Raw genomic sequence first — 26,676 nt, 5'->3', positions numbered from 1 at the left:
TGTAAGATGCTGGAAAAAGTGGGGCTTTAACATAAGATGCAGAAAAAAATCAAAGAAATCGTCTTTAAAATGTACGATTTTCAGTAGGTATATGAAATGTCTTAAACTGTCATACTTGTGTGGTCACTTGTTAATTTAATTATGAAAATTAACTATTGAATAAAAAAGTAGTTCTCTCTGGGGGCTCCAGCTCCCTTAACCCCCTCCTTCCCAGTAGCTGCACCACTGACCATAAGTCTATATTCTACAATATTCAGTGACAATACAGAGTTAACTCTGGGAATTCCCAACAAGAAGCTGAAAGGAAGTTATACTAGATCATCCATACGAAGGTATATTAATATTAAGGTAAGCTAGAGGGATCACAGGAAGGTTAGAACATACAGTATGTCTCCGGTTAAGGCTTAAGCACTGGATCAGGCAGTGAACATATTTTACACACTGGAGAAGTGTGTATTTTGTGTACACTTTTCTGTAACTGTGTCAGGGTGCCTCGAGTGTGTGGCGCCTTACTTGATGAATATAAAACTTGAACGCTAATCCTTACTATGCTTGCCTCTTGCAGGGCTTTTCCGCGGGAGTATCATCCCTATGGAGGGAACTGGGGAGGTGTCTGCCCTAGAACGTCCCCGCTCGCTGGCTACACCCTCATCCCTAAGGTCCTCTGTGGATAGAGGTACGTCCAGGATACCTTCTGTAGGAATAACACACACATTTACAATGTAGACATATCTTGAAGGAAACGTTTCACCACTGGTGTACTGTTTTCCTTATGTAATGTTTCTCCTGTAGGATGTCGGAATAGCATGGGTAGTCTGAACGTTCGTGACACCCCCGGAAGTGTGAGCTCAGGCATGGGGCTGCTGTCTCCCCTGGAGGAGGCCGAGGAGTGGGCCAGGATCCAGGACATCATGGCCAGCTTCGGTGGCGGCGTGGCCAGGGAAAGTGTCTTCATGGCCGAACTCGAACACGAGTTTCAGACCAGATTAGGTGAGTACGTTGGGTAAGAGCTCAAGGTAGATGTGGGCGTGGAGGGTATGAGCAGGAAGTGTATACAGATCAAGAATTACGTTTCCTTATTTACCATCGTGATTATTATTGTAAATATACTATATATCCCTGGAAAGTTACTAAATGTGTGTGTGTGTGTTAGGGTTGTCGTTGTCGCCGTCACAGCAGGGCCTGGGTCTTGTGTCGAGCAACGAGGGCGTGATGGGCGTGGATATGGGCGTCATGGAGGCTGGGGAGATGACGGTGGGAGGGTGGCTGCGCGCCCTTGGTCTGCCCCAGTACGAGGACCTGTTCATCGCCCACGGCTACGACGACACAAATTTCATGGTGAGTTCCTCTACGTCACACACACTTCATTGTGCTAATAATTACCTGTTTATAACTACAGGAGCAAAGTTATGTTCTCGGTGTTCTGGCTTCAGTTTTTTTTCATCTCATATGTTTATAAAAAATTTCTTGAACTTATTTTCTCTTGATTAAATAGATTCTATTTGTCTACCACTACAAAAAAAAAAAAAACTTTCTAGTATCTCTTCGGCTCCACTTATTTTTTCAACCTACAACTGTGGCTTCTTGTCGTGACTCTTGCGGGTACTGAGAAATAGTCTTTTTTTTTTTTAATCCTTTTAAGCCCTTATATGTGGTCGCCTCTCTATTCTCCTGCCAGCGTGGACATGTTTAAAGGTTTTAACTTTATAATTATAATTCATTTTTGTAAGTGCTAGCCATTTTGTAGCTCCTCTCTGCACCTTTTCAAGCTGATCCACAACACACAAACTCCAAATTATATTTGTGGCCTAATACACGTATTTTTTACTTTCTTTTTAGCATTTCTTCGCCCACGTATTGAAAAGCTGTTTAGTAATTTACCTTAGAATATGAATTTTTCGTTTTCGTTTATATGATTATCTGGTCTTTATTTTTGCTAATAACAACACCTAGATAAGAGACCTGAAGTATTTTATCAATTTATATTCAAGTGGCATGATTGAACTTTCTCTCACGTCCATTGTGTTTGTGTCAGACAGACAGACAGACGGACATGTTGTGATTGTTATATGAATGATTTAGAGAAGCGAAAGGTTGATACATGACACTTGTGCAGCATTTTTGTATCTTTATTGTGGAAACGTTTCACCAGTCAGTGGCTTCAGTCCAATAAAGAGAAAAACGGTGAAAGATGAGTAGTAGATTGAGGCAATCAGTCCCTCTGCCTGGAGTCGATGAGTTCAGTCCATCAGTCTTGACAAAAGTTCCTCACCGTCATTCTTATAGCAGTAACAGATTGTTGGCTCTTAACATTTGGTCAAATTATTTGATAGTTTGAGTAGATATTTTGACCAGTTCTTCAAATATTTTAAAGTCTGTGAATCTTCTATTAACCGTAAATCCTCTTTGATCTGAGGTTGGTAGGGAGAAGAGCTGTTTAAAACCCTCTTCTGTTCAGATTATGTTAAGATTATTACTAAAAAAAAAAAAGAGAGAATCTGTTTCCGTCTCAAGATGCTAGATTTACTAGACGTCACACCAACATCTACTCTACCATCCTCGAACATATATCATAGAAGAAAATCGACATCTTTCTTAGCAAGACTCGTAATGTACTCGGAAGAACAGAGGGTAAAAACCTCTATTACCTTCTCTCTACTAAGTCCAGTAACTCTCAAGACTACTGTATAGGTCATCAAGAAAGATGTGCGACACTCCCCCCTCTCCCCTCCTGGAGAGCCAGTTCTGGGTCACCTCATGGACAAGCCCCTGGCCGGAACCATACCGGCGAACCACTTAGAAGCCCATATTAGCGAGGCTTTGCGGTTTACCGAGGACTCGCTGACCATGTGTGTCTGAGAGCCAGTATGTTAATAATGTATAGTAAATATTGAAACTTTCTAGCACACGATATGATGTCGCAGTCTTGTATAAATTTATTTTCAGTATTTACCACTTGGTGTGTTGTTAGTGGCAGCATATAGTGCTAACCATCGTGTAATGTTTGTATGATCTTAGTGTGACTTGAGTTCTGAGTTAAGAAATTTTTCCGTTTCTCCTGACAAAATACTGGTTGCATTACCCTTTATAGGCTCGTAGGCAGGAGATTCCGGGTCTCGTGCACAGTTTTTGTCTATCTTGCACGCTGCTTGCAGTATTAAGCGTATTATAAAACTTGGGAATAGATACCGTCAGATTGGTTTAAAAAGACACGTGAGCAAACACTAGGACATATTTATTAGGAAACATTTCAGTCCTGGGACCTTGATCAAGGTCCCAGGACCGATTTCGTGAGTTCTGCCCTAGTGTTTGCTCACGTGTCTTTTTAAACCAGCGTTAAGGCTTCTTCCCTCCTTTTCTCTGTTAAATTTTTGGTTTAGTTAAATAGCTGTAAATTATTGATAAATTTCAAACATGCTTTTATCCTCAGCGACTTGTATAGAGTTTGAATAACAATATAGAAGAAAATTAAACTAGTTAATCTCTACAGCATTACAATAAAGTTGGTTTCATGTGCAGCTTAGGTGGTATACAAGAATGATGAATGAGTAGTGTGGTGGGCAGGACTCGTTTAGATCACGTTGCTATGTGACAGAATAGTATAGATCTAAGCAAAGCTGATGTAAAGTGCGTAAATAAAGATACACATGAAGTTCGGCAGTGTGTTTCACGATGTACCGGGATACAGGAATATAAAATTACCACAAATATGTATGCAAAATATAGGCGTGTTTTAATTAAGATTGGCAGTATTTTACAGAAGTATGCAGAATTTACTGTTATTCTGTAATTAAATGATACCCGTATTTTGAAACAGCCAGGATGAAGTTGATGTCGCCAATGACGTGTTAACTATTTGGGTTGTAATATACTGCTCTTGTTAGTATTTCACTCACAGGATGAGTGGCGCTGCCCAATGATCTCTATAAAAAAGTCATGAAGATGATTCGAGGATCTTTAGCAACCAGGACTGCCTCAGCCTGTGGCGTCTTTGTACAGTGACGCCCACGGCAATTTCCTCCTGCATCACGAGTCACGCCTAAACTCCTCCCTTCTTACAGCTGTCTCTCCAACCTTATGTGATTGCTTATTCAGCTCACGCTTGCATAAGCTCTATCCTTTTACGACCGACCATTTTCGTGTAGTGGGGGTATCTTCTCTCGTCTAGTTTCATGAAATGCTGTTTCAAGTGTCAGGATGCGTGTGTGTGTGTGTGTGTTTGGTGTATGTGTGCTTGTATGTCGTTGCAGGGGTCGAGTCTCAGCTTTTGGCCCTTCCTCTCAACCTGTGTGTATGTGGATGGAGATGAGGGTTTATAAATTAAGTTTCCGTATATGGGAGACAGAGCACCTGAGAGGGTATGATAAACCTGTTAGTAGATAAAATTGTTGACGGGGCAGGTTGATGTATACATTCTATTGTTCAGTTCTCTCTCTTTTTTCTGCATAATTTATTCTTGTAGTATTTACATAGGTCATTTTAAGAGTGTAGTTACGAGCCGCGAGTGTATCATGATATCCATATGTTGTTCAGGTGGAAGCACTAAACAGTGCCTGGGGAAATGGGAAGTAATCAAGCTTGGTCTCCGGAAAGGGAGAGTAATTCCAATTCTTTTAATCAAGAGCCCTTTACTGGCATCAAGGTATTACCCCGTGTCGTCCATGACAAGGGGTAATACGTATGTCACATGTGACTTAACGTTGTTGTTATGGTGTTTTCGCAGAATGGTGGCATCCTGGAAATCACGGACCTACGAGATTTAGGCATCACACACGCAGCACACCTGCACACACTACAGGAGGCAGTGAAGCGCCTCCCTACACCACTCCACGCCCTTCGCTCCACGTATACACTCCCAGATACAGTGGAGGCCTGGCTGGACTCAATACGGCTACCTCAGTACGCCCAAAATTTCCACAAAAACGGCTTTGGAGACATGGAGCGAGTGAGGAAGGTATGGGAAATAGAGCTGACCACTGTGCTAGAGATCACTCGTCCTGGACACCGCAAGAGAATCTTGGCTTCCCTGGGAGACCGTCCTCTGGAACCTGAGCTTCCACCAGCCCTCAATCCACACGACCTCAGCCTCGAGCTCACCAAACTGGTAAGGTCTCATGTTTCGTGCTTCCAAATGGTCACTTATCGTATGATTTATTGTTTGTAAAGTTGCAAGCACTCTTGCAACTTATAATTCTTCAGGGCCTTGTAAGACTTTGTAGATGACATTGCAGTTCTTGGACCACACTGACTTGGGTTATCCTGTTTAAATCTACATAATTCATCACTAATGTATGCCCACAACATTTATGTGCCTTCAGAACTACTGAATAAATCTGTGTACTATATAAAAAACTTTGATTTTCTGAATAAAGCTTATATACGTGCTGTTTCTTGGAGTTCTGCATCTCTTTTGATAGAAGTTTGTGTAAAGTGGATACACTTAGTTTCTTTAATTTTGGTCATAAAAGTAGCTAACATCATACAATTTATATCATATATATTAGCATTTTATAATTGAAACGTATCATTTTTTTTGTGGTTACCCAGAACTCGGACATCTCGCAGCTGAAGGAACAGTTGTTTAATGACCTTCCATCATCGACGAGTCGTGAACGCCGGCCGCCAGAGACCACCACCAACACCATACGTCGTTCGGGTACTAAAAAACGCAGCGCTCCACAACCACCATCCAAGTGAGTACTGTATATATTACTGTTACTGTTGTTAGTTGTAGAAATAAGAACTAGTTGATGTAGTAACTTATACAGTATTTGTGTACGTCTCATGACACTGTCACAACCATCACAGTAACCACCTAGCAACACTTCCACTTCAGTACAGCCACAGTCATGACAGTAGTACCACTTCCAACACATTACTACCATCATCACAGTAGTTACCCGCATGAGAGCGAAATGAAGACAAGAAAACTGTATTAGGTAGGAGGGGAACATTTAGTTGAAGATATAAGTACAAGTTCAGAAGTTGCAAAGACTCGAACAGAACAGGTCATCCTCTGAAAGTTGTTTTAAACAAGAGAGAATAGGAGATGAAGTGCCATGGTGGATCTTTATAAGGTCCATTTGAAATAAATCATTGTGATCCTGGAGAGCATCACAGATAACAGGAGGAAGATGAATAAGATGATAAATCCTGGGACAGACCCGGTCTGGTCTACCACACTCTACTCAAACCCTTTTTCTCCCCCCCCCCCCCCCCATTACCGAACAACTACATCCACCTCCTTGTGCTTCCTCCTCCTACAGCCTGCACGATCCCTTCCCTAAGCTCCATCATACATCTACAAACTGTCACCCAAAATAATTCCTTCCAAAACCCCCCACCACAACCTCTCCTTTCATTTACACACTACCAACATCCCCAGCTGTATGGCTCACGTAGATTTAACGTTTAGTGTTTAAAATAATCATGTCCTCAGTTATCTTCCCCTCGTCTACTGCCATCCTCAGAAGAAAGGCTCTCAGGACCAAGTAGAAAAACCTATGAAAGCAAGTGACTGAACAGAACACACAAAAATAATGATCGCATAGATGAATTATTAAACCTTGGCACTGAAGTAGAAACAGAGTAGAACAATACCCAAACTTAAGTTGTTAGAGACCAAACCTAAACTAGTGATCACTAACACCCTTCATACAATATAACGAGGAAAGAGAGGAAGGACGCCTTTACTGACAAGTATTTTTTTTGTACACTTCAGTGACAAGCAAACTTTTAAGGTGCATACATTTACATTTAGGTTTCCAAGGAAGTAACTTAAAAACTGTTAAGTAAAAGGACACAAATGCAACAAATGTGACATTTTATTGTGGCAACGTTTCGCTCTCTAGGAGCTTCATCAAGCCGTTACAAACAATACATGGACGCAGAGGGTATATATAGGCTTAGAGTGAGGTGTAATACTAGTGGTAGTAGTAATATAAGTTGTAATAGTAGTAGTAATACAATAAGGTAGAACAATCAACTTTTACATGAGTAAAAGGTTATAAAAGCTATTACTTGGATAGCATAAAAATAAGTTAGACAGATACTGGCGGTTGGATTTGAGAAGGTCTGTTTCAGTGTTCCTCTGTAATGTGCTTGTGTAGTATTAGCAGCAGAGACTGTGTGATGGCAGGGTTTACTGTTTTCAGGAGGATTCTTGCTAATACCAGAGATGATGAAGCTGCCTTTGTTTTGTTTAATTGTTAGAAACGACGATTAATGCTGATTCAAGGTACTTGCGTTTGCGGAAATTAGGTTCTTTGATCATCAATCAGGCGTCCATGAATTTCATGAGATGAGTGGCGGAATTTCGGTATTGTACGCAGGCGTTGTTCAAGTTATCGTTCCTACATGCATTAGTGTGAACATTAAAATGGTATAAAATACCGACAGGTTGTTAGGTAAGACACATATGCAACAGTTAGGTATCTTTATTTCGAAACGTTTCGCCTACACAGTAGGCTTCTTCAGTCGAGTACAGAAAAGTTGATAGAAGCAGAAGATACTTGAAGACGATGTAATCAGTCCATCACCCTTAAAGTTTTGAGGTGGTCAGTCCCTCAGTCTGGAGAAGAGCATTGTTTCATAGTCTGAAACAATATACTCTGTACTCGACTGAAGAAGCCTACTGTGTAGGCGAAACGTTTCGAAATAAAGATACCTAACTGTTGCATATGTGTCTTACCTAACATGCATTAGTGTGTGCAAGAAAGGTATAAAATGAGCCAGATTCTCCTCCACCACGATGCTGTGAACACTAACTCCAAGGCCGAGGGACTGATTACCTCATCTTTTGTATATAGTTCTACTGTCTTCCTATTATGTCCTAGAATCTGTATTGATAAAGCCACTGGATGGCGAAACGTCTACAATAAAGATATCCAGATGTTGCACATGTGTCTTAACTAACATGCATTAGTGTATTCATTGAGGCGTGTTTCGGGGTTCCTTGCTGTTTCACTTGCATAAATCCTGTCACAGCTTCCACAGGGTATAGTGTAAACCCCTGCATTGACTGGCTCATGGTGCTTGGATTTTGTCCTGGTTAGATCCTTTACTGAAATGCTGGATGCGATGGCGACTTTAGTGTTAGCTTGTGGAAAAAGCCCACACAGTGGGCTTTTTCAAGTCACAAACAGATCTGTTTGTGACTTGAAACGTTGTCAATAAAGGATCACATACTGCATGTGTGTTTATATTTCCATGGTGTCGGTATTTCATACCATTTATTTCCACAGTGTTATCTTGTGCAAGTACTTTAGAAACGTTCATTGCATCCTGGATGTTGGGAAGAATTATAACTTTATTATGAGTGGTGTTGGTGCGTGGAGAATTAATGATCTGAAGAGCTCTTTTCTTGAAATCTTTGATGAAAAATGAAGGAAAATGTGAATCAGTGAAGGTTTGGTGAAGTTTTGGAGACACTGCTTCCTGTGAGCCATGACTCGATCCATGCGAACACTTTTTCCTCAGTGCCATGAGCTGCCACTTTCTTCAACAGTCTTTGGTGCGGAACTCTATCAAAAGCCTTACTAAAATCTAAGTAAATAATATCAAATTCTTTATCGTGATCAACAGCCTCAAAAGCTTTACCGAAGAAAGTTAATAAATTAGTTAGACAAAAACGGCCTCTCGTGAATCCATGCCGAGTATCATTAATCAAGCTATGCTTATCGAGATGGCTTTTTATAATCTCAGCTATAATTGACTCGAGTAATTTGCCTACAATTGAGGTCAGGCTTATTGGGCGGTAATTTGACGGTGACGACTTGTCCCCTGCTTTAAAAATAGGAATTACATCAGCCATCTTCCACATATCAGACACTACACCTGTTTGAAGAGATAAATTAAAAATATTAGTTAATGGTTCACAGAGTTCCATTTTGCATTCCTTGAGAACCCTTGAAAAAATCTCATCAGGATATGGCGATTTATTTTGTTTCAGTCGGTCTTTGTTTCATAACCATATCACTAGTGACTGTGATGTTACATAATTTATCTTCTTCAGGCCCTCTATAACAATTAATTACCGGGATATTGTTAGTGTTTTCCTGCGTAAAAACCGAGAGAAAATAATTATTTAAAATCGAGCACATTTCATTTTCTTTGTCAGTAAGATGCCCATAGTCATTTTTAAGGGGACCTATCTTATCTCTAACTTTTTTCTATATACCTGGAAAAAACTTTTCGGGTTAGTTTTCTTATGTTCATTCACCAAACCTTCACTGATTTACATTTTCCTTCCTTTTTCATCAAAGATTGCAAGAAAAGAACTCTTCAGATCATTAATTCTCCACGCACCAACACCACTCATAATAAAGTTATAATTCTTCCCAACATCCAGGATGCAATGAACGTTTCTAAAGTACTTGCACAAGATAACACTAGAGACGCCATCGCATCCAGCATTTCAGTAAAGGATCTAACCAGGACAAAATCCAAGCACCATGAGCCAGTCAATGCAGGGGTTTACACTATACCCTGTGGAAGCTGTGACAGGATTTATGCAAGTGAAACAGCAAGGAACCCCGAAACACGCCTCAATGAACACACTAATGCATGTAGGAACGATAACTTGAACAACGCCTGCATACAACACCGAAATTCCGCCACTCAAATCATGAAATTCATGGACGCCTGATTGGTGATCAAAGAACCTAATTTCCGCAAACGCAAGTACCTTGAATCAGCATTAATTGTTGTTTCTAACACAATTAAACAAAACAAAGGCAGCTTCATCATCTCTGGTATTAGCAAGAATCCTCCAGAAAACAGTAAACCCTGCCATCACACAGTCACTGCTAATACTACACAAGCACATTACAGAGGAGGAACACTGAAACAGACCTTCTCAAATCCAACCGCCAATATCTGTCTAACTTATTTTTATGCTATCCAAGTAATAGCTTTTATAACCTTTTACTCATGTAAAAGTTGATTGTTCTACCTTATTGTATTACTACTACTATTACAACTTATATTACTACTACCACTAGTATTACACCTCACTCTAACCCTATATATACCCTCTGCGTCCATGTATTGTTTGTAACGGCTTGATGAAGCTTCTGGAGAGCGAAACGTGACATTTTATTGTGGCAACAATAAAATGTCACATTTGTTGCATTTGTGTCCTTTTACTTGAAATATTGGTGGCAATTCTACCAATATTAATACAACTTAAAAACTGTCTTGCAAGTGATGATTATAATCAGAGGCTTCAAAACCATTATATTTTCACTTATTACTATTTTAGATGAAGTAAATTTAGTATGGAAAATATAAGTTTGAATCTTTCAGGGTTAGGTGTAGCAATTGCATAGAATTTAAAAAAAAAATGAGTGTGTTTTATGTGTGTTAGGCTTAGCCTGTTTTGCATACTCCTTCCACTAGGACCCCTAGAGCACAACCAAGCTTGGATATACAAGGCAGCAAAGACCAAATTGGTCACTTGGCTATCCGTGACCCTTCACAGCTTGTGGTGGGAGTCCCCAACACTATCCTCACCACCTGGAGACATCATCCTAATGCACTTGTATCTGCTAGTGTCCAGTATGTTGCACAGGTGAGCTACACTCTCCTTGTATCTTGTCTGCTTAACTAGTGCAATATCTTCTTACGCACTTTATAATACCACTTAATATAGTTTTGTACTATTAGGAATTAAATGCTCTTTCTAAAATGTTTTCACTCCTCGTAGTTTTTTACAATTGACATCACCGAAGATGAGACGAATTAGGGTCAGTGGAGACATGTGGTAACTCCTCGACGGAGTAATCACAAGTTACTTATGAATGAATACACGTGTCCACACAAGTGTTGTAACTGAGGCTATGATACATAAGTTGTATATGTCTGTATGTAAAATTATTACACTGTTTTAGTTAAGTGTCCAAGACAAGAGGAAGTATGTAAGGAAAATTTTTATTTCTGATCATTGCTTCTGATGAAGAGTTTAACAACCCATAACCCGTCTCTTCCACTTTCTCCCCTCTCTACCCTCTGTCTTCGCCCTCTCTCTCCCCTTCCCCCCTCTCCCTCTCCTCTCCCCTCCCTTCTCTCCTCCCTCTCCCTCTCTCTGCCTTTCCCGGGGGGCGCTTACCTATAGTATATGGTTGCAGGGGTCGATTCACGGCTTGTGTGTACTCGCCTATTTGTACTCACCTATTTGTGGTTGCAGGGGTCGAGTCATAGCTCCTGGCCCCGCCTCTTCACTGATTGCTACTAGGTCCTCTCTCTCCCTGCTCCATGAGCTTTATCATACCTCGCCTTAAAACTATGTATGGTTCCCGCCTCCATTACTTCACTTTCTATGCTATTCCACGGCTTGACTACTCTATGACTGAAGAAATACTTCCTAACATCCCTTTGATTCATCTGAGTCTTCATCGTCCAATTGTGACCTCTTGTGTCTGTGTCCCTTCTCTGGAACATCCCGTCTTTGTCCACCTCGTCTATTCCGCGCAGTATTTTATATGTCGTTATCATGTCTCCCCTGACCCTCCTGGCCTCCAGTGTCGTCAGGCCGATTTCCCTCAACCTTTCTTCGTAGGACAATCCCCGTAGCTCTGGGACTAGTCTTGTTGCAAACCTTTGCACTTTCTCTAATTTCTTGACGTGCTTGACTAGGTGTGGATTCCAAACTGGTGCTGCATACCCCAGTATGGGCCTGACGTAAATGGTATACAGAGTCTTGAACGAATCATTACTGAGGTATCGGAACGCTATCCGTAGGTTTGCCAGGCGCCCGTATGCTGCAGCAGTTATCTGATTGATGTGCGCCTCAGGAGATATGCTCGGTGTTATACTTACCCCCAGATCTTTTTCCTTGAGTGAGGTTTGCAGACTTTGGCCATCTAAACTATATTGTGTCTGCGGTCTTCTTTGCCCTTCCCCAATCTTCATAACTTTGCATTTGGCAGGGTTAAACTCAAGGAGCCAGTTGCTGGACCAGGCTTGTAGCCTGTCCAGGTCTCTTTGTAGTCCTGCCTGATCCTCATCAGATTTGATTCTTCTCATTAACTTCACATCGTCCGCAAACAAGGACACTTCTGAGTCTATCCCTTCCGTTATGTCATTCACATATACCAAGAACAGCACAGGTCCTAGGACTGACCCCTGTGCGCGTGTGTGCAAGTGTGCGTGCGCGCGCGGGGAGGGGAGTGAGAATTGCTAAGCTGCCATTGAATATTAAGATGATCCAGCTGTTTGATTTTTTTATTATTAATGTATATAATAAATGCATTCATGGCAAGTTATAAACCCTCAGAGAAAATACTTATTAAAACTAACCCATGCGTGATATTTATTACTTTCCACTTCTTATTGTGTGAATTTACAACTGGTAAGCGGGGAACCTTGCATCACGTGCGACGTGTAGCTGAACTTGATGTATCTCTGTTATATAAGATACGCTTTGTAACAGGGTTTTACCGTGAGGTACAATAGTCTGAAAATTAATTGGGACATGAGTAAGTTTTGTGATCTTAGTTTGCGCTTAATGTAGTTTTTTTTTTTCATAAGTGCTTGCTATTTACTTCTGGCAAGCATCTAGCTGTGGTATTACCCTGCAACTCTAGTCAGTGCTACAACAGCTGTTGTTTTGTAAGGCTATTCCTGCAAAAGTGCTCGAGTGAACGTGGTTTCGCCAAATTATCCCCTTCAGTTATTGATTTCTGCAGAAATTCAGGATGGATGTTACACCTAGGAAGCATGCAAGTATTGTAGATTTTAGAAAACATATTGATTTAAGTATCAGAGAGATCGGCGAAAATTTGAGGCCTAGCAGTCAACTGTTTGTCGGATTCTTAAGAGAGATGACACTGGTGATTGTGGAGCGCTGCATGGAGGAAGATGTGGAAGAAAATGCAAGACAACACCTCACGATGACAAGGTTATCATAAATAGTGTGAAGGAGCCGAAGAAAACCAGCAAAGATATACAGAGATATCAGGCTTCAGCTGGAGTAATTGTTGATTCTTAACTGTTCGACGAAGGCTCCTTAAAGTTGGTAGAATTGCCACAAAGCCGGTAAAGAAACTGTTATTGACTGCTGCTATGAAGAGGAAACTGCTGGGGTGGGCACTCGATCAGATGTGGCGCATTTTGAGTACCTGGGTACAGATCAGTGGTAGTGAGACGGAGCACAGGCCAACCTCTTCAGAATGGACAAATTGAACAAGTGCCAAAACATCCACTTAAGGAAATGATGTGGGGTAGTTTTACTGCTAAAGACCCTGGACAGCTTGTATTGTTAAGGGAACGATGCAGTGACAGATGCAAGGTTATCCTGTCAGTTCATTTGCTTTTCATTGTGAATAGAGACTTTCCTGTTGGAAAAGGCATTTTCCAGTAGGATCTTGCTCCATACAACACTTTCAGAAAAATGCTGACATTCTTCGATGAGAGTGGGCTGAGCATTCTAAAACTGGCCTGGAAACTCTCCTAATCTTAACCTAATTGAGAATCTATGGGCACTAACCAAACGCATGATCACGAAACAGTACTGTTAAACTGTGGAGAAGCTAATTGCTTCTCTAATTAGGACCTGCTACCACGAAGAACTTGCCAAAATGTGTTCAACATTGATGGAGTGTAGCACAGCGTGTAGCAATGTTTATAAAAACAAAGAGTAGTCATATGAGTATCTCTTATTAAGTTAGTTATTTATATCATTGTCGTGTATTTTTAAAATAAACATTACTTTTCCAAATGTCTTATTTCATCAGTGTTCCAATTAATATACACCACAATATATATCTCGGAGTGTATATATGCTGAGAGCTTCCTTTAAGCTTTATTTCGTGTTCTTGCCTGGGAATGACCTGGTGACAAGCATCCTTTGTTTAGAAAGACACGTAAGCAAACACTATGACATATTTATTAGAAAACGTTTCGGTCCTGGGACCTTGATCACTTCTAACATACAGAGGTAGAAAGGCATTATATATATAGGCGGAGAGTGAGGTGTGACGCATGTGACCTGAGGAATGTCATAAGAACATAAGAATGGAGGAACACTGTAGAAGGCCTACTGGCCCATGCGAGGCAGGTCCTTATCAAAGCAACCTCTGCCTATGATTAGGACGGGTAGACGATGAAATCATGTGACTCCTGTGTTGTTGGGTTGGTGGTGCTTAAGTATCATTTATGCCAATGTTTTTGAAATTTTGTAGTTTCCAGTGTTGCGTTCTATAGTGTCGGTGACGGTGATTAGTGAGGCTTCTAGGCACCGTCGGCGTCTGAGGTCTGGTTCGGTGAGAACGAGTTGTGCCTCATTCCAGTTCATCAAATGTCCCGTGGAGTCTCTGTGGAGGACACAGGCGTACCTTACATCGTCTCTGTTAGAGGCATTTCGATGCTCATTCAAGCGGACTGCAAGATCTCTGCCTGTCTCGCCTACATATTTCTTGGGACAAAACCCACAGGGGATAGTGTAGACGCCTGCTGTAGAAGTTAGAAGTGTGGGGCTGCGTTTCGTAGTGAGGTCTTTGATAGATGATGTGTTTATGGTGGAAACGTTGATGTTACTCATAGCAAGTGCCCGGCGAGTATTCGTGGCAACATCACCACATGGGAGTACTATGAACTGCTTAGGGGGCTGTTCCATGGGCGGTTTGTTGAGAATAGCTTGTGCCTTAAGTCTGCAATCTCGGATGAAGAAAGATGGGAACTGAAGACGTGTAAAGGCTTGTGTTATGTAAGTGCATTCTTCTAGAAAACAAGGGCTGGAGATGCGAAGAGCTCTCAAGAAGAAGCCAATGAGGACTCCTCTCTTAATGCGGGTGTCTTGGTGTGAATAAAAGTGTATAAGATCGTCCTTGTTGGTAGGTTTTCTATACACTTTGAAGAGAAGTTTGTCACTGTCGGGAGATCTGCACAGTAGAACGTCGAGGAAAGGAAGTTTGCCATCATTTTCGAGTTCAAGTGTAAACTTTATTGATGGTTCAACTGCATTGATCTTGTTGAGAAGGGCCTGGATATTGAGACGTCTCGGATAGAAAACCAATACATCATCAACCTGAATGAACATTAAAATGGTCCTATCTTAGCCAGGTAACGGTGTTGGGAATGAGGGTGCTGAATTTCTCTGTCTCCAGGTTTTCCATGAAGAGGTTGGCAAGCACAGCACTGAGCGGGCTGCCCATTGCCATCCCAAAGCATTGTTTGTAACAGTTGTCCTGATACTTGAAGAAATTGAAATTAACACAAAGTTCCACTAGATTGATGAAGTCTAGAAGAGGTAAAGGGATGTCGTGGTTTTCAGTGAGCCTCTGTCTCAGAATGTTGATTGCAGCGTCAGTAGGAACGTTGGTGAAGAGGGCTGTGACATCGAAGGAAGCCATGCTTTTGTTTTTGACATTCAGGTTGGAAATTCGGGAGAGAAGGTCACCTGAGTGCTTGAGGTGGGCTTGACTGATGGTGCCCAGAAGCGCTGAAAGGTATTTGGCAAGATGGCCGGCTAGTCTGTGTGGTGCACTTGAACTCGAAAATGATGGCAAACTTCCTTTCCTCGACGTTCTACTGTGCAGATCTCCCGACAGTGACAAACTTCTCTTCAAAGTGTATAGAAAACCTACCAACAAGGACGATTTTATACACTTTTATTCACACCAAGACACCCGCACTAAGAGAGGAGTCCTCATTGGCTTCTTCTTGAGAGCTCTTCGCATCTCCAGCCCTTGTTTTCTAGAAGAAGAATGCACTTACATAACACAAGCCTTTACACGTCTTCAGTTCCCATCTTTCTTCATCCGAGATTGCAGATTTAAGGCACAAGCTATTCTCAACAAACCGCCCATGGAACAGCCCCCTAAGCAGTTTATAGTACTCCCATGTGGTGATGTTGCCACGAATACTCGCCGGGCACTTGCTATGAGTAACATCAACGTTTCCACCATAAACACATCATCTATCAAAGACCTCACTACGAAACGCAGCCCCACACTTCTAACTTCTACAGCAGGCTGAACATCAAAATGGCGTCTACACTATCCCTTGTGGGTTCTGTCCCAAGAAATGTGTAGGCGAGACAGGCAGAGATCTTGCAGTCCGCTTGAATGAGCATCGAAATGCCTCTAACAGAGACGATGTAAGGTACGCCTGTATCCTCCACAGAGACTCCACGGGACATTTGATGAACTGGAATAAGGCACAACTCGTTCTCACCGAACCAGACCTCAGACGCCGACGGTGCCTAGAAGCCTCACTAATCGCCGTCATCGACACTATAGAACGCAACACTGGAAACTACAAAATTTCAAAAACATTGGCATACATGATACTTAAGCACCACCAACCCAACAACACAGGAGTCACATGATTTCATCGTCTACCCATCCTCATCATAGGTAGAGGTTGTTTTGATAAGCACCTGCCTCGCATGGGCCAGTAGGCCTTCTACAGTGTTCCTACATTCTTATGTTCTTATGACATTCCTCAGGTCACGTGCGTCACACCTCACTCTCCGCCTATATATATAATGCCTTTCTACCTCTGTATGTTAGAAGTGATCAAGGTCCCAGGACCGAAACGTTTTCTAATAAATATGTCATAGTGTTTGCTTACGTGTCTTTCTAAACCAACTTGTCGGTATTTATTACCAAGGTTTATACCACAAGCATCCTTAACCCTTAAACTGTCCAAACGTAGATGTACGTTTTTTCAACATTTGAAACTATGTAAAAAAAACGTAGACCTTTTTTTTTTACATTTGAAATTGTGTAAAAAAAAACTGATCTACAATTTTTTTTTTTTTGGTATGTTTGAAAATATGTAAAAAAACGTAGATCTACTTTTGGAGCACTACGCATCTTACCCTCCAGCCGGAGGGCCCAAGAAAGAAGACAGAAGAAAGAAGAAGATGAACGACACCCCCAACCGGGGGCCACAGCCGGGTCACCATATGGAGAAGACCCGGGCCGGAAGTACCGGCAAACCTCTAATGAATGAATGAACTACGCATCTGAACGTGGATCTGTTTGGACAGTTTAAGGGTTAATGAGCGTAGTCGATCTGCCTTAAACTGCACTAGCCAACTAAACAAGTCTTTGGTTCATTATTTTCACTGTGCAGTGAGACTGATGTTGAGAGGTCACAAAAGTGTTTGGAATTATGTTAGAGAGAAAGAGAATGAAAATCAAAGTTATATGAGTATCAGAAATAACATAATTTCACCTACATACTTACTACTTTAACTAAAAAGTAGTAGACTAATATTACAAACAGAAATAGACAACTCGTCTACCAGTCATCGCCTCTGTTAAGAGCGCTGGTTTGTAGACACCTTGTTCGTAAGTAATTATGTTTAGTTACGAATAAGGTTTATTATGTTCCAGAGTTACCACATGTTTCCATCGGCACTAGTTCGTCTAACCTTCCATGTAGTCAATTGTATTTATGTATTATATTTTATATATAGAACATTGTCCGGTCAGTTATCTCACGTTATAAGACACAAGTGCAACACTTGTACACGTGTCTTACTTATCAACTTGTCGGTACTTTGTATCATTGTCATATTTCACTTTAATAAACTTATACAATACTTCTGTTGTATTGTTTAATTCCGTTAAAAAAATACTAAGAGAAATGTACGTAACAGCTGAAAAATAACGTACAATATTCCACGTTTTATTGTCTTAATGCAAGCTGTGTAAACTGTTTATTTAAAAAAATGATAAACTAAATTTGAAAAAAATGTATATATTTCATCCTAACAATATGGAAATTATATAATGTACAGTTGTTGACCGTTATCTTGCCAACAAACATGAGCTCTCCAGAGGTTAAATATACAAAGCTGTCAAACCTTTGAAAAAACTACTGGGAAAAAAGTGTATTAAAAATAGCGCTGAAGAAGGGCTGTGAAAAAATAGGGACTAAAAAAAAATCATCCCTTGTTAAGCATTTTATAAAATCGTGCGTATGATCGTCCCGGCCTTCCCAGGTTTCCATCAGCGCCAGATAATGGAAGATCCACTGGTCTATACTAAAAATAATGTACATCAATACTTTTTTTTCTGTAGTGTATATCCAGTTATACATTTTCTTTGTATCATTTATTTTAATTGTTTGGAAAATATACAGTTCTGCCTTATGACATTTTATATATACGTATGCAGGACAAGCCACATGGGGCTGGAAATGTTTAGATCAAGATACGCAGGAGAATATCAGCGGCTGATATGCTCCTGCCTCACCTCAGAAATTTCTCTTATCTGTTGCTGTTACTGCAACATTGCATAGCTCCTGACGACGCATGAGTGATAAAGTTTTAATGCTAAAGATTTCCATCCCCATGTGGCTTCTGCATTGTCAAGATCGCCTGTTTACGATTATATCGCAATACATACGTATACCACGAATTCAACTTTATAAAACATTGTTTCTCGGCCAGTTAGCCAAACTACTCACCACTTGTTTAAGATCTGCACTACTAAGGGCATCTGTGGGGGCGGTGTCCCGCTGTATGAGCAATGTTCTCAAATCTATCTTCGAATCTTTTGTCTTATGGCCACAGGTTACTTCCTTTTTAATTACAGGATTTTGTTTTCTTTTGTTACAGTACCTTGGGTCCACCCATGTGAAAGAGTTAAAAGGAACAGAATCCACAATGAAATCCATCCAGAAATTGAAAAAGTCGACCTCTGAAGGTGCAAAGGTCCCAAAAATAGTGCTCTCCGTGTCATACCGGGGAGTTAAATTTATTGATGCTGTAACGCAGGTGAGTGTTATTGTGATGACTCAAACCTGACAATTGTTACAGAATTAATTTGTTAACATTACTGACAAGTAATTGAGCTAACTGAAGAAATTGCCAATCATTGCTGTGTGTTTCTATATTCTCACCCATTAGTAGTTGCAGGGATCGAGTCTCAGTCCTAGCCCTGCCTCATCGAAAGTCGCTACTAGGTTCATTCCTGATTTCAAGAGCCTTATTGTACCTACTCTTAATGTTATGAATGGATCCTGCCTCTAGCATTTCACTCTCCAAGCCGTTCCATTTCCTGAATACTATCACGTTCCTGTAACTCATCTGAGTTTTCAACTTCCAGCTGTTCCCACATGTTTCTCATCTCTCATCTGTCCTTCAGTGTCATCAGGCTGAGTTTCCCTAACCTCTTTTCATAGGATATACCCCTTAGCTCGTTGCGAACGACATACATGATCAGGCGTAAATTCCATACTTGTGCCACATACTCCAATATGGACCTGACATACATGATATAAAGTGTCATGAATGACTTCTGCTTACTGTACATGTCGAAAAGCTAGTCCTAGATTTGCCAGACGTGCATTTGCTGCAGCAGGTATTCGGTTGATGTGAGCTTCAGGTGATATGCTCGGTGTAATACTCGCCTAGAGATCTTTGTCCTTAAGCGAGATTTGCAGCTTTTGTCCCCTTCTCCCGAGCCTGTACTCCCCGAGGTCTTCTTTGCCCTTCCTGTAACTTCAGAATTTTGCACTTGGTGGAGTTAAACCCCAGGAGGCACTTGTCAGACCAGACTTATAGACTGGTCAGATCCATTTGTAGCCTTTCCTACTTCATGTCTGCATGTATTCTCATTAGTGTCACATAAACAAGGAGGCCTGGTCACAGACCGGGCCGCGGGGGCGTTGACCCCCGGAACTCTCTCCAGGTAAACTCCAGGTAAACAGTGAACAGGAATACCTCTGACATCGCCAATTCTATCATATCATTCACATAAACAAGAGATAGCATCGGCCCTACTACTAATCCCTGTGGAACCCCACTTCTCACATGCATCCATTCTGACAATTCGTCACGGACCATCACTCTTTTCCTGTCAGGTATGCTTTTATTCATTGTAGTGCTTTCCCTGTTATTCCTGCCTGCTACTCTACCTTTTGAACCTGTGTGGTAGTGTCAAAAGGCTTCACACTGTCCAAAAAAAAAAAAAAAAAAATCTGTCCTCCCCCATGCCTCTCTTGCCTTACTTCTGTTACATCGTTGTAGAGCTACAGTAGGTTTGTGACAAGTTATCATTTTTAATGCTGTGCTGGATGTCTTGTATGAACCCATTTCTTTCTAGGTTCTTCCCGCTCCTCTTCTGATAATTCTTCATCACTTTACATATTATGCATATCAGTGATAATGGTTTGTAGTTTGACTACCTTTCTGTCTCCTTTCTTAAAATCTTAAAACTGTCTTTCACACCTGTGTGTGTGTGTGTGTGTGTGTGTGTGTGTGAGAGAGAGAGAGAGAGAGTTCCACTAGATATATTCACCTATATGTGGTTGCAGGGGTGAAGTCTTGGCTGTTGGCACTGCTTTTCCTTCCTTGTTCAGACAAATTACCTGGTCTTTTACAGTCGACCTTTTCTCTAGTGTGGCTGTGAAGCAGCTTTGGTTCAGACTTGGCCCTTGCTGCTATGTCATTATCAGATTATTACTATATTCATTTCTGGCAAGTCTCCTCACTTCTCTTCTCATTTGTCTTTCACTTTCTGCAGATTTTGCACACTCTTATACTTTTATTTTTTGCCTCTCTGGTTGAAGCAAGGACTCTGTCTTTTCTGTTCCATTAATGGGTATGAACTTCTTTTCTGCCTCCTGGCATTTTCCAGCTAGGTACTCCATTTCATTTGATGACTTTCAGTTCTCTTTCTCATGACACTGCATTCATGAATTCTCTCGTACTGTTCAAGTTTCCTCTTCTGTAGTCTGCCTTCTTGTGCCCACCACCTGTCGTTCTTCCATCTCTGTTTAGTTGCACAAGGTACCCGATATTCAAGATTGTATGGTTGCTAGCACCCAAAGGCCCCTCACCTATGTCATGTTGACTCAAAAAAAAAAAAATTATCACTTTCATCAACTTTACCCTCCATGTTCCCAATCTCCCATGTAGGTCCCAGTTCTCCAGTCTGTTTGTGGGTTAAAACACTACTTTATCCCTATGTGCAATCCTAGGTACTTCTGCTGTGATGTCAAATATCACTTTGTTGTTATCCTGTTAAGTAGCAGGTTGTATTATCACTGCAACCATTATTATATATATATATATATATATATATATATATATATATATATATATATATATATATATATATATATATATATATATATAATGGGCTGCCACTGATACGTTCTGCCTTGCCCCAGAGAATTTCCCCTCCTACCTGTTGCTGTCTTGCAACGTTGTATGGCTCCTGACGACGTCCGAGACTACGAAAGATCTAGAGCTAAGAATATCCATCCCTGTATGGCTTGTTCTGCATTGTTAAGATCACCTGTTTGCGATTGTATGTGGGGCAGATATGAAGACAGAAATGTTAAAAGTGCGTGGCGATATAGTTTTGGAGTGGTTGGTACTTTGTTCAACAAATGTATGGAAGAGGGAAAGGTACCAAGGAACTGGCAGAGAGCAGACTGTAAAAATTAGAGAAATAAGCCTACCGAGTATATCAGGTAAGTGTATTGTAAGGGTTATTATTGAAAGAATTAAAGGTAAGATGAAGAGCAGGCTCGCAGATGAACAAGGAGGCTTTAGAACTTGTAGGGCATGTGCACACCAATTGTTTACATTGAAGCATATAAGTGAACAATATTTAGATAAAGGTAGGGAAGTTTTCATTGCTTTCATGAATTTAGAAAAGACATATGATGGAGTGGATAGGGGAGCAATGTGGCAGATGTTGCAAGTATATGGAATAGGTGGTAAGTTACTAAATGCTGCAAAAAGGTTTCATGTGGATAATGAGGCTCAGGTTAGGGTGTGTAGGAGAGTGGGAGATTACTTTCCAGTAAAATTAGTCCTTAGACGGATGCATAATGTCACCACGGTTCAATATATTTATAGATGGGGTTGTAAAAGAAGTAAATGCTAGGGTGTCGGGGAGAGGAGTGGGGTTAAATTATGCAGAATGAAATACAAAATGGGAGTTGACAGTTTTGCTGCTGATACTGCTTTTGGGAGATTCTAGAGAGAAGTTGCAAAGGTTAGTCGACGAGTTTTGGAGGGTGTGTAAAGGAAGAAAATTGAAAGTGAGCATAGATAAGAGTAAGGTGATGAGGGTTAAAAACGAGTTAGGTAACGAAAAATTGGATATCAGATTGTCGGGAGGGAGTATGGAAGAAGTGAATGTGTTCAGATATTTGGGAGTAGACTTGTCTTCAGATGGGTTTATGAAGGACTAGGTAAACCATAGAATTGATAAAGGAAAAAAGGTGGGTGGTGCATTGAGGTATCTGTGGAGACAAAAAAAAATTTAACCATGTAGGCAAGGAAGGGAATGTATGAGAGTATAATGGTACCAACACTCTTATATGGGTGGGAACCTTGGGTTGTGAATGTTGCAGCGAGGAGGAGGCTGGAGGCGGTGGACGTGTCGTGTCTAAGGGCAATGTATGGCACAAATATTATTCACAGAATTCATAGTGTGGAAATGAGGAGGTGTGGGGTCACTAAAAGTATTATTCATCGAGCTGAGGAGGGGTTGTTTTATCATTTGGAGAGGATGGACCAAAATAGGATGACTTGAGTGTATAAATTTGTAATGGAAGGAAGGAGGGGTTGGGGTCGTCCTAGGATAGGATGGAGGGAGAAAGTAAAAGGGTTTTGTGTGCAAGGGGCTTGGATATGCAGCAGACATGTGAGCATGTCAGATATGAGTGGAGACGAATGGTTTTTGGGACCTGTTGAAGTGTGATCAGGATAGTATTTTGTGAAGGGATTCAGGGAAGCCGGATTTGAGTCCTGGAGGTGTGAGAAGTACAATATATGTATGTATATATATATATATATATATATATATATATATATATACACACACACACACACACACACACACACACACACACACACACACACACACACACACACACACACACACACACACACACACACACACACACAGAGTGTTTTGAAGACATTAACCCGATTTGAAATTGGGTCCTTCTTTTTAAAACACCATATATATATATATATATATATATATATATATATATATATATATATATATATATATATATATATATATATATATATATATATTATACTTTGAAAATCTTTTATCTGTTGCAGGCATTAGTGTGTGAGCATGAGATACGGAACATCCACTGCGCCTGCCAGGATGCTGATGATCTCTCACACTTTGCATATATTACCAAAGATCTGGAGACCAAAGGACATTACTGTCATGTGTTCAGAGTTCAGTCGAGGGTGAGTATCAGCGTTTTTAAGTCATGCAAAATGCCATGTGAAAAATAGACAAGACTTTATTGTAATTGTCTTAGCACTCGGTTAATTCTTTATATTCAAACTACGCAAGAGTTTCTTTCAGTTACTAGGCGTCTCAACCTAGCCACTCATACCCACGCAAATACCACCAAATGTATGCTTGCCAAGATTCAAATTTCTGTTCGTTTTATAATGGCGTCCACGTGTATGTAATTCGTTACACTGGACACCAGTAATCCTTGGGACGAGAGGAAATGCAGTAGGTATTGTGTTTAAAATGATTGATATGGCTGTTACACTAATTGTGTAAAAGTATATTTTGCGTATATTGAGAACAGTGTTGCTGGCTGAATGATTTTAAATGTTCAGTGATACATTGTTCATAATAGTATATATATATAACAGAGCGTAATATTTCGTTTTTGTGCACAATGCAAAGCTCTGTCAGTCGACATAATATGACATAACGTATTTATTTTAATCAGATGAAAGCGCTAAACCCGTATGGATCATATATTGCCAGGAGTCATTCGGGTCCGATCCAGGGTAAGGGAGGATAAGTCCATTTACTTGGATCAAGAGCCCCCTCACAAGCATCAAGGCGCCTCCTTTGAGTGGTACACTTTTATTATTATTATTATTATTATTATTATTATTATTATTATTATTATTATTATTATTATTGTTATTATTTATCCCCAAAGTGATACCTTTAAGAGATTGCCGGAATTTAAAATAAAAATTTCTTCCTGCTTTTCGATTTTGCTCATAACTCGAGAAAGCCTCATTCAGTCTCCTCCAAATTTTCAACACGGCAACTAAGACCAAATGTATGGAACAGTTGGCATGTTCACGATAGTACCTGTTACGTTTTATAATTGGATGGAAGTTTTCCCAGCCTTTGCTTTCCTAATTTGTTTTTCTTACTCTCTTGTACTCGCCAAGTTTAATATTTTTACGGAAGCAATCCTCAACTCGTGCACATGTTTTTTTTTTTATCTCGTTTCAGAAAAATGGTGAAAGCTCCATTTATTAGATGATCTAAGCATCAAGTAAAGCTCTTTAATTCATGTTGCAAATTCTCCTTCAAAAGTCATTGAGGCATGCATAAATCTTAGGGCTACTTAACAATTTTACTGTATTTCTTATTCTAGGAACTTGCAACAGAAATTATCCTTACTTTAGGGGAAGCCTTTGAAGTTGCTTATCAACTAGCACTGAGAGAGCAACCATACGCGAACCAATCCGATGAACAGAAGTTGGCTCATGGACACACCAGGTCGAAGTCAGAACATGTACGAGGCACTCATTCGCTTTCAAATGGCTCTTCTCATACCAGGTAATTAACTACTTATATATAATATGTTCAATGTATATTAAGGGATGGGACATTACGAAAATTTTGGCCGATACAGATACCCAATTTTTGTCCGATACCGATACTTTTCCCATATTTTTTGTTTTTAAAATTAGTGACTATGTTCAGTATATCAGGGAATACTTATTGCACAGTGGATATTAAATAACACGTGATAGTAATGTTATTACTCATTATTTCGCCTCATATGTTACTGATTCTCAAAGGCACTTATAGACAATGTGTGTTTGTACGTATGCAAGAGTAACACTCACAATCGTGACGTTAAGTGTTAATATTGATAAGCAGTCATATAATATTAATAGTTTAAAAAGTATCGGCTGATTTTTAACCGATACTGATACCATAAAAATCGCTAATACAAAACGATAGCGATACTTCAGCACACACTGTGTGTGGAGATATATATATATATATATATATATATATATATATATATATATATATATATATATATATATATATATATATATATATATATATATATATATAAACATTGTCTCTACGTCCACAGCAGGACTCGAACCTGCTAACTCTGTATCAGAGTTCACGGTACTTTACCATGAGACTAGACCCGCGAATAAGTATGGGCGCTTAGCGGAAGCAAAGCGATGTTTCCCCATACCCCCGGGCACCAAGCTCGTTTTGAAAGTTATTTCATTGAATCCTGCCACATGCAGTGGACAATGAAAGAGATTTCAAATGCTTAACAATTCGCAAACAGGCAAAATTATTTACAAACATTGTCTCTTACGAGCTTGGTGCCCGGGGGTATGGGGAAACATCGCTTTGCTTCGGCTAAGCGCCCATACTTACTCGCGGGTCTAATCTCGTGGTAAAGTACTGTGAACTCTGATAGAGAGTTAGCAGGTTCGAGTCCTGCTGTGGACGTAGAGACGATGTTTGCAGGCCAAAGCAGCATGGGTTCGAGTCCTTGGCTAGTGCAGTGTTGTTATTGATATATATATGGGTTTAGCGCTTCCCCCTTGATTATAATAATATTGAATTTAGCCTCACACCACACCCACTACAGACACACACCCACTACACACACACACACCCACTACACACACACACACCCACTACACACACACACACCCACTACACACACACACACCCACTACACACACACACACCCACTACACACACACACGCACTACACGCACACACACCCACTACACACACACACACACACACACCCACTACACACACACACACACACACCCACTACACACACACACACACCCACTACACACACACACACACACCCACTACACACACACACACACACCCACTACACACCCACCCACACACCCACAACACACACACCCACAACACACACACCCACAACACACACACCCACTACACACACACACCCACTACACACACACACACACCCACTACACACACACACACACACCCACTACACACACACACACACCCACTACACACACACACACACACACACTACACACACACACACACACACACACACACACACACACACACACACACACACACACACACACACACACACACACACACACACACACACACACCCACAACACAAACACACCCACTACACACACACACACACACACACACACACACACACACACACACACACACACACACACACACACACACACACACAACACACACACACACCCACTACACACACACACACACACACACACACACACACACACCACCTACACACACCCACTACACACACACACACACACCCACTACACACACACATACCCACTAAACACACACCCACTACACACACACACACACACACACACACACACACACCCACTACACACACACACACACACACACACACACACACACACCCACTACACACACACCCACTACACACACACACCCACTACACACACACCCACACTACACACACACACCCACTACACACACACACCCACTACACACACACACCCACTACACACACACACTCCCACTACACACACACACCCACTACACACACACACCCACTACACACACACACACACCACATACACCCCACCATACACACACACCCACCACACACACACACCACACACACCCCACC

General features: G+C 40.9%; 1 protein-coding gene across 7 annotated transcripts in view; it reads left to right on the top strand.

The window, feature by feature from the left end:
• The window catches only part of LOC128685727 (ankyrin repeat and SAM domain-containing protein 1A), a 368,909-nt gene that overhangs the window by 304,192 nt on the left and 38,041 nt on the right, over window positions 1-26,676 (top strand). For 6 of the 7 annotated variants that reach the window (XM_070088036.1, XM_070088034.1, XM_070088038.1 and 3 more), the window contains 9 exons: window positions 566-676; window positions 793-990; window positions 1,154-1,338; window positions 4,724-5,104; window positions 5,548-5,693; window positions 10,399-10,570; window positions 18,572-18,730; window positions 23,051-23,188; window positions 24,361-24,545. In XM_070088036.1, coding sequence (XP_069944137.1) covers window positions 566-676; window positions 793-990; window positions 1,154-1,338; window positions 4,724-5,104; window positions 5,548-5,693; window positions 10,399-10,570; window positions 18,572-18,730; window positions 23,051-23,188; window positions 24,361-24,545 — 1,675 coding nt within the window. The remainder of the gene's footprint in view (window positions 1-565; window positions 677-792; window positions 991-1,153; window positions 1,339-4,723; window positions 5,105-5,547; window positions 5,694-10,398; window positions 10,571-18,571; window positions 18,731-23,050; window positions 23,189-24,360; window positions 24,546-26,676) is intronic. The other variant, XR_011392360.1, reaches the window with a different exon arrangement.

The sequence above is a fragment of the Cherax quadricarinatus genome, chromosome 23 (genome assembly GCF_038502225.1).
Source record: "Cherax quadricarinatus isolate ZL_2023a chromosome 23, ASM3850222v1, whole genome shotgun sequence".
NCBI classification, from domain to species: Eukaryota; Metazoa; Arthropoda; class Malacostraca; order Decapoda; family Parastacidae; genus Cherax; species Cherax quadricarinatus.
The sequence above is the reverse complement of the archived record's forward strand: the minus strand, read 5'-3'. Positions and strand labels throughout refer to the sequence as shown.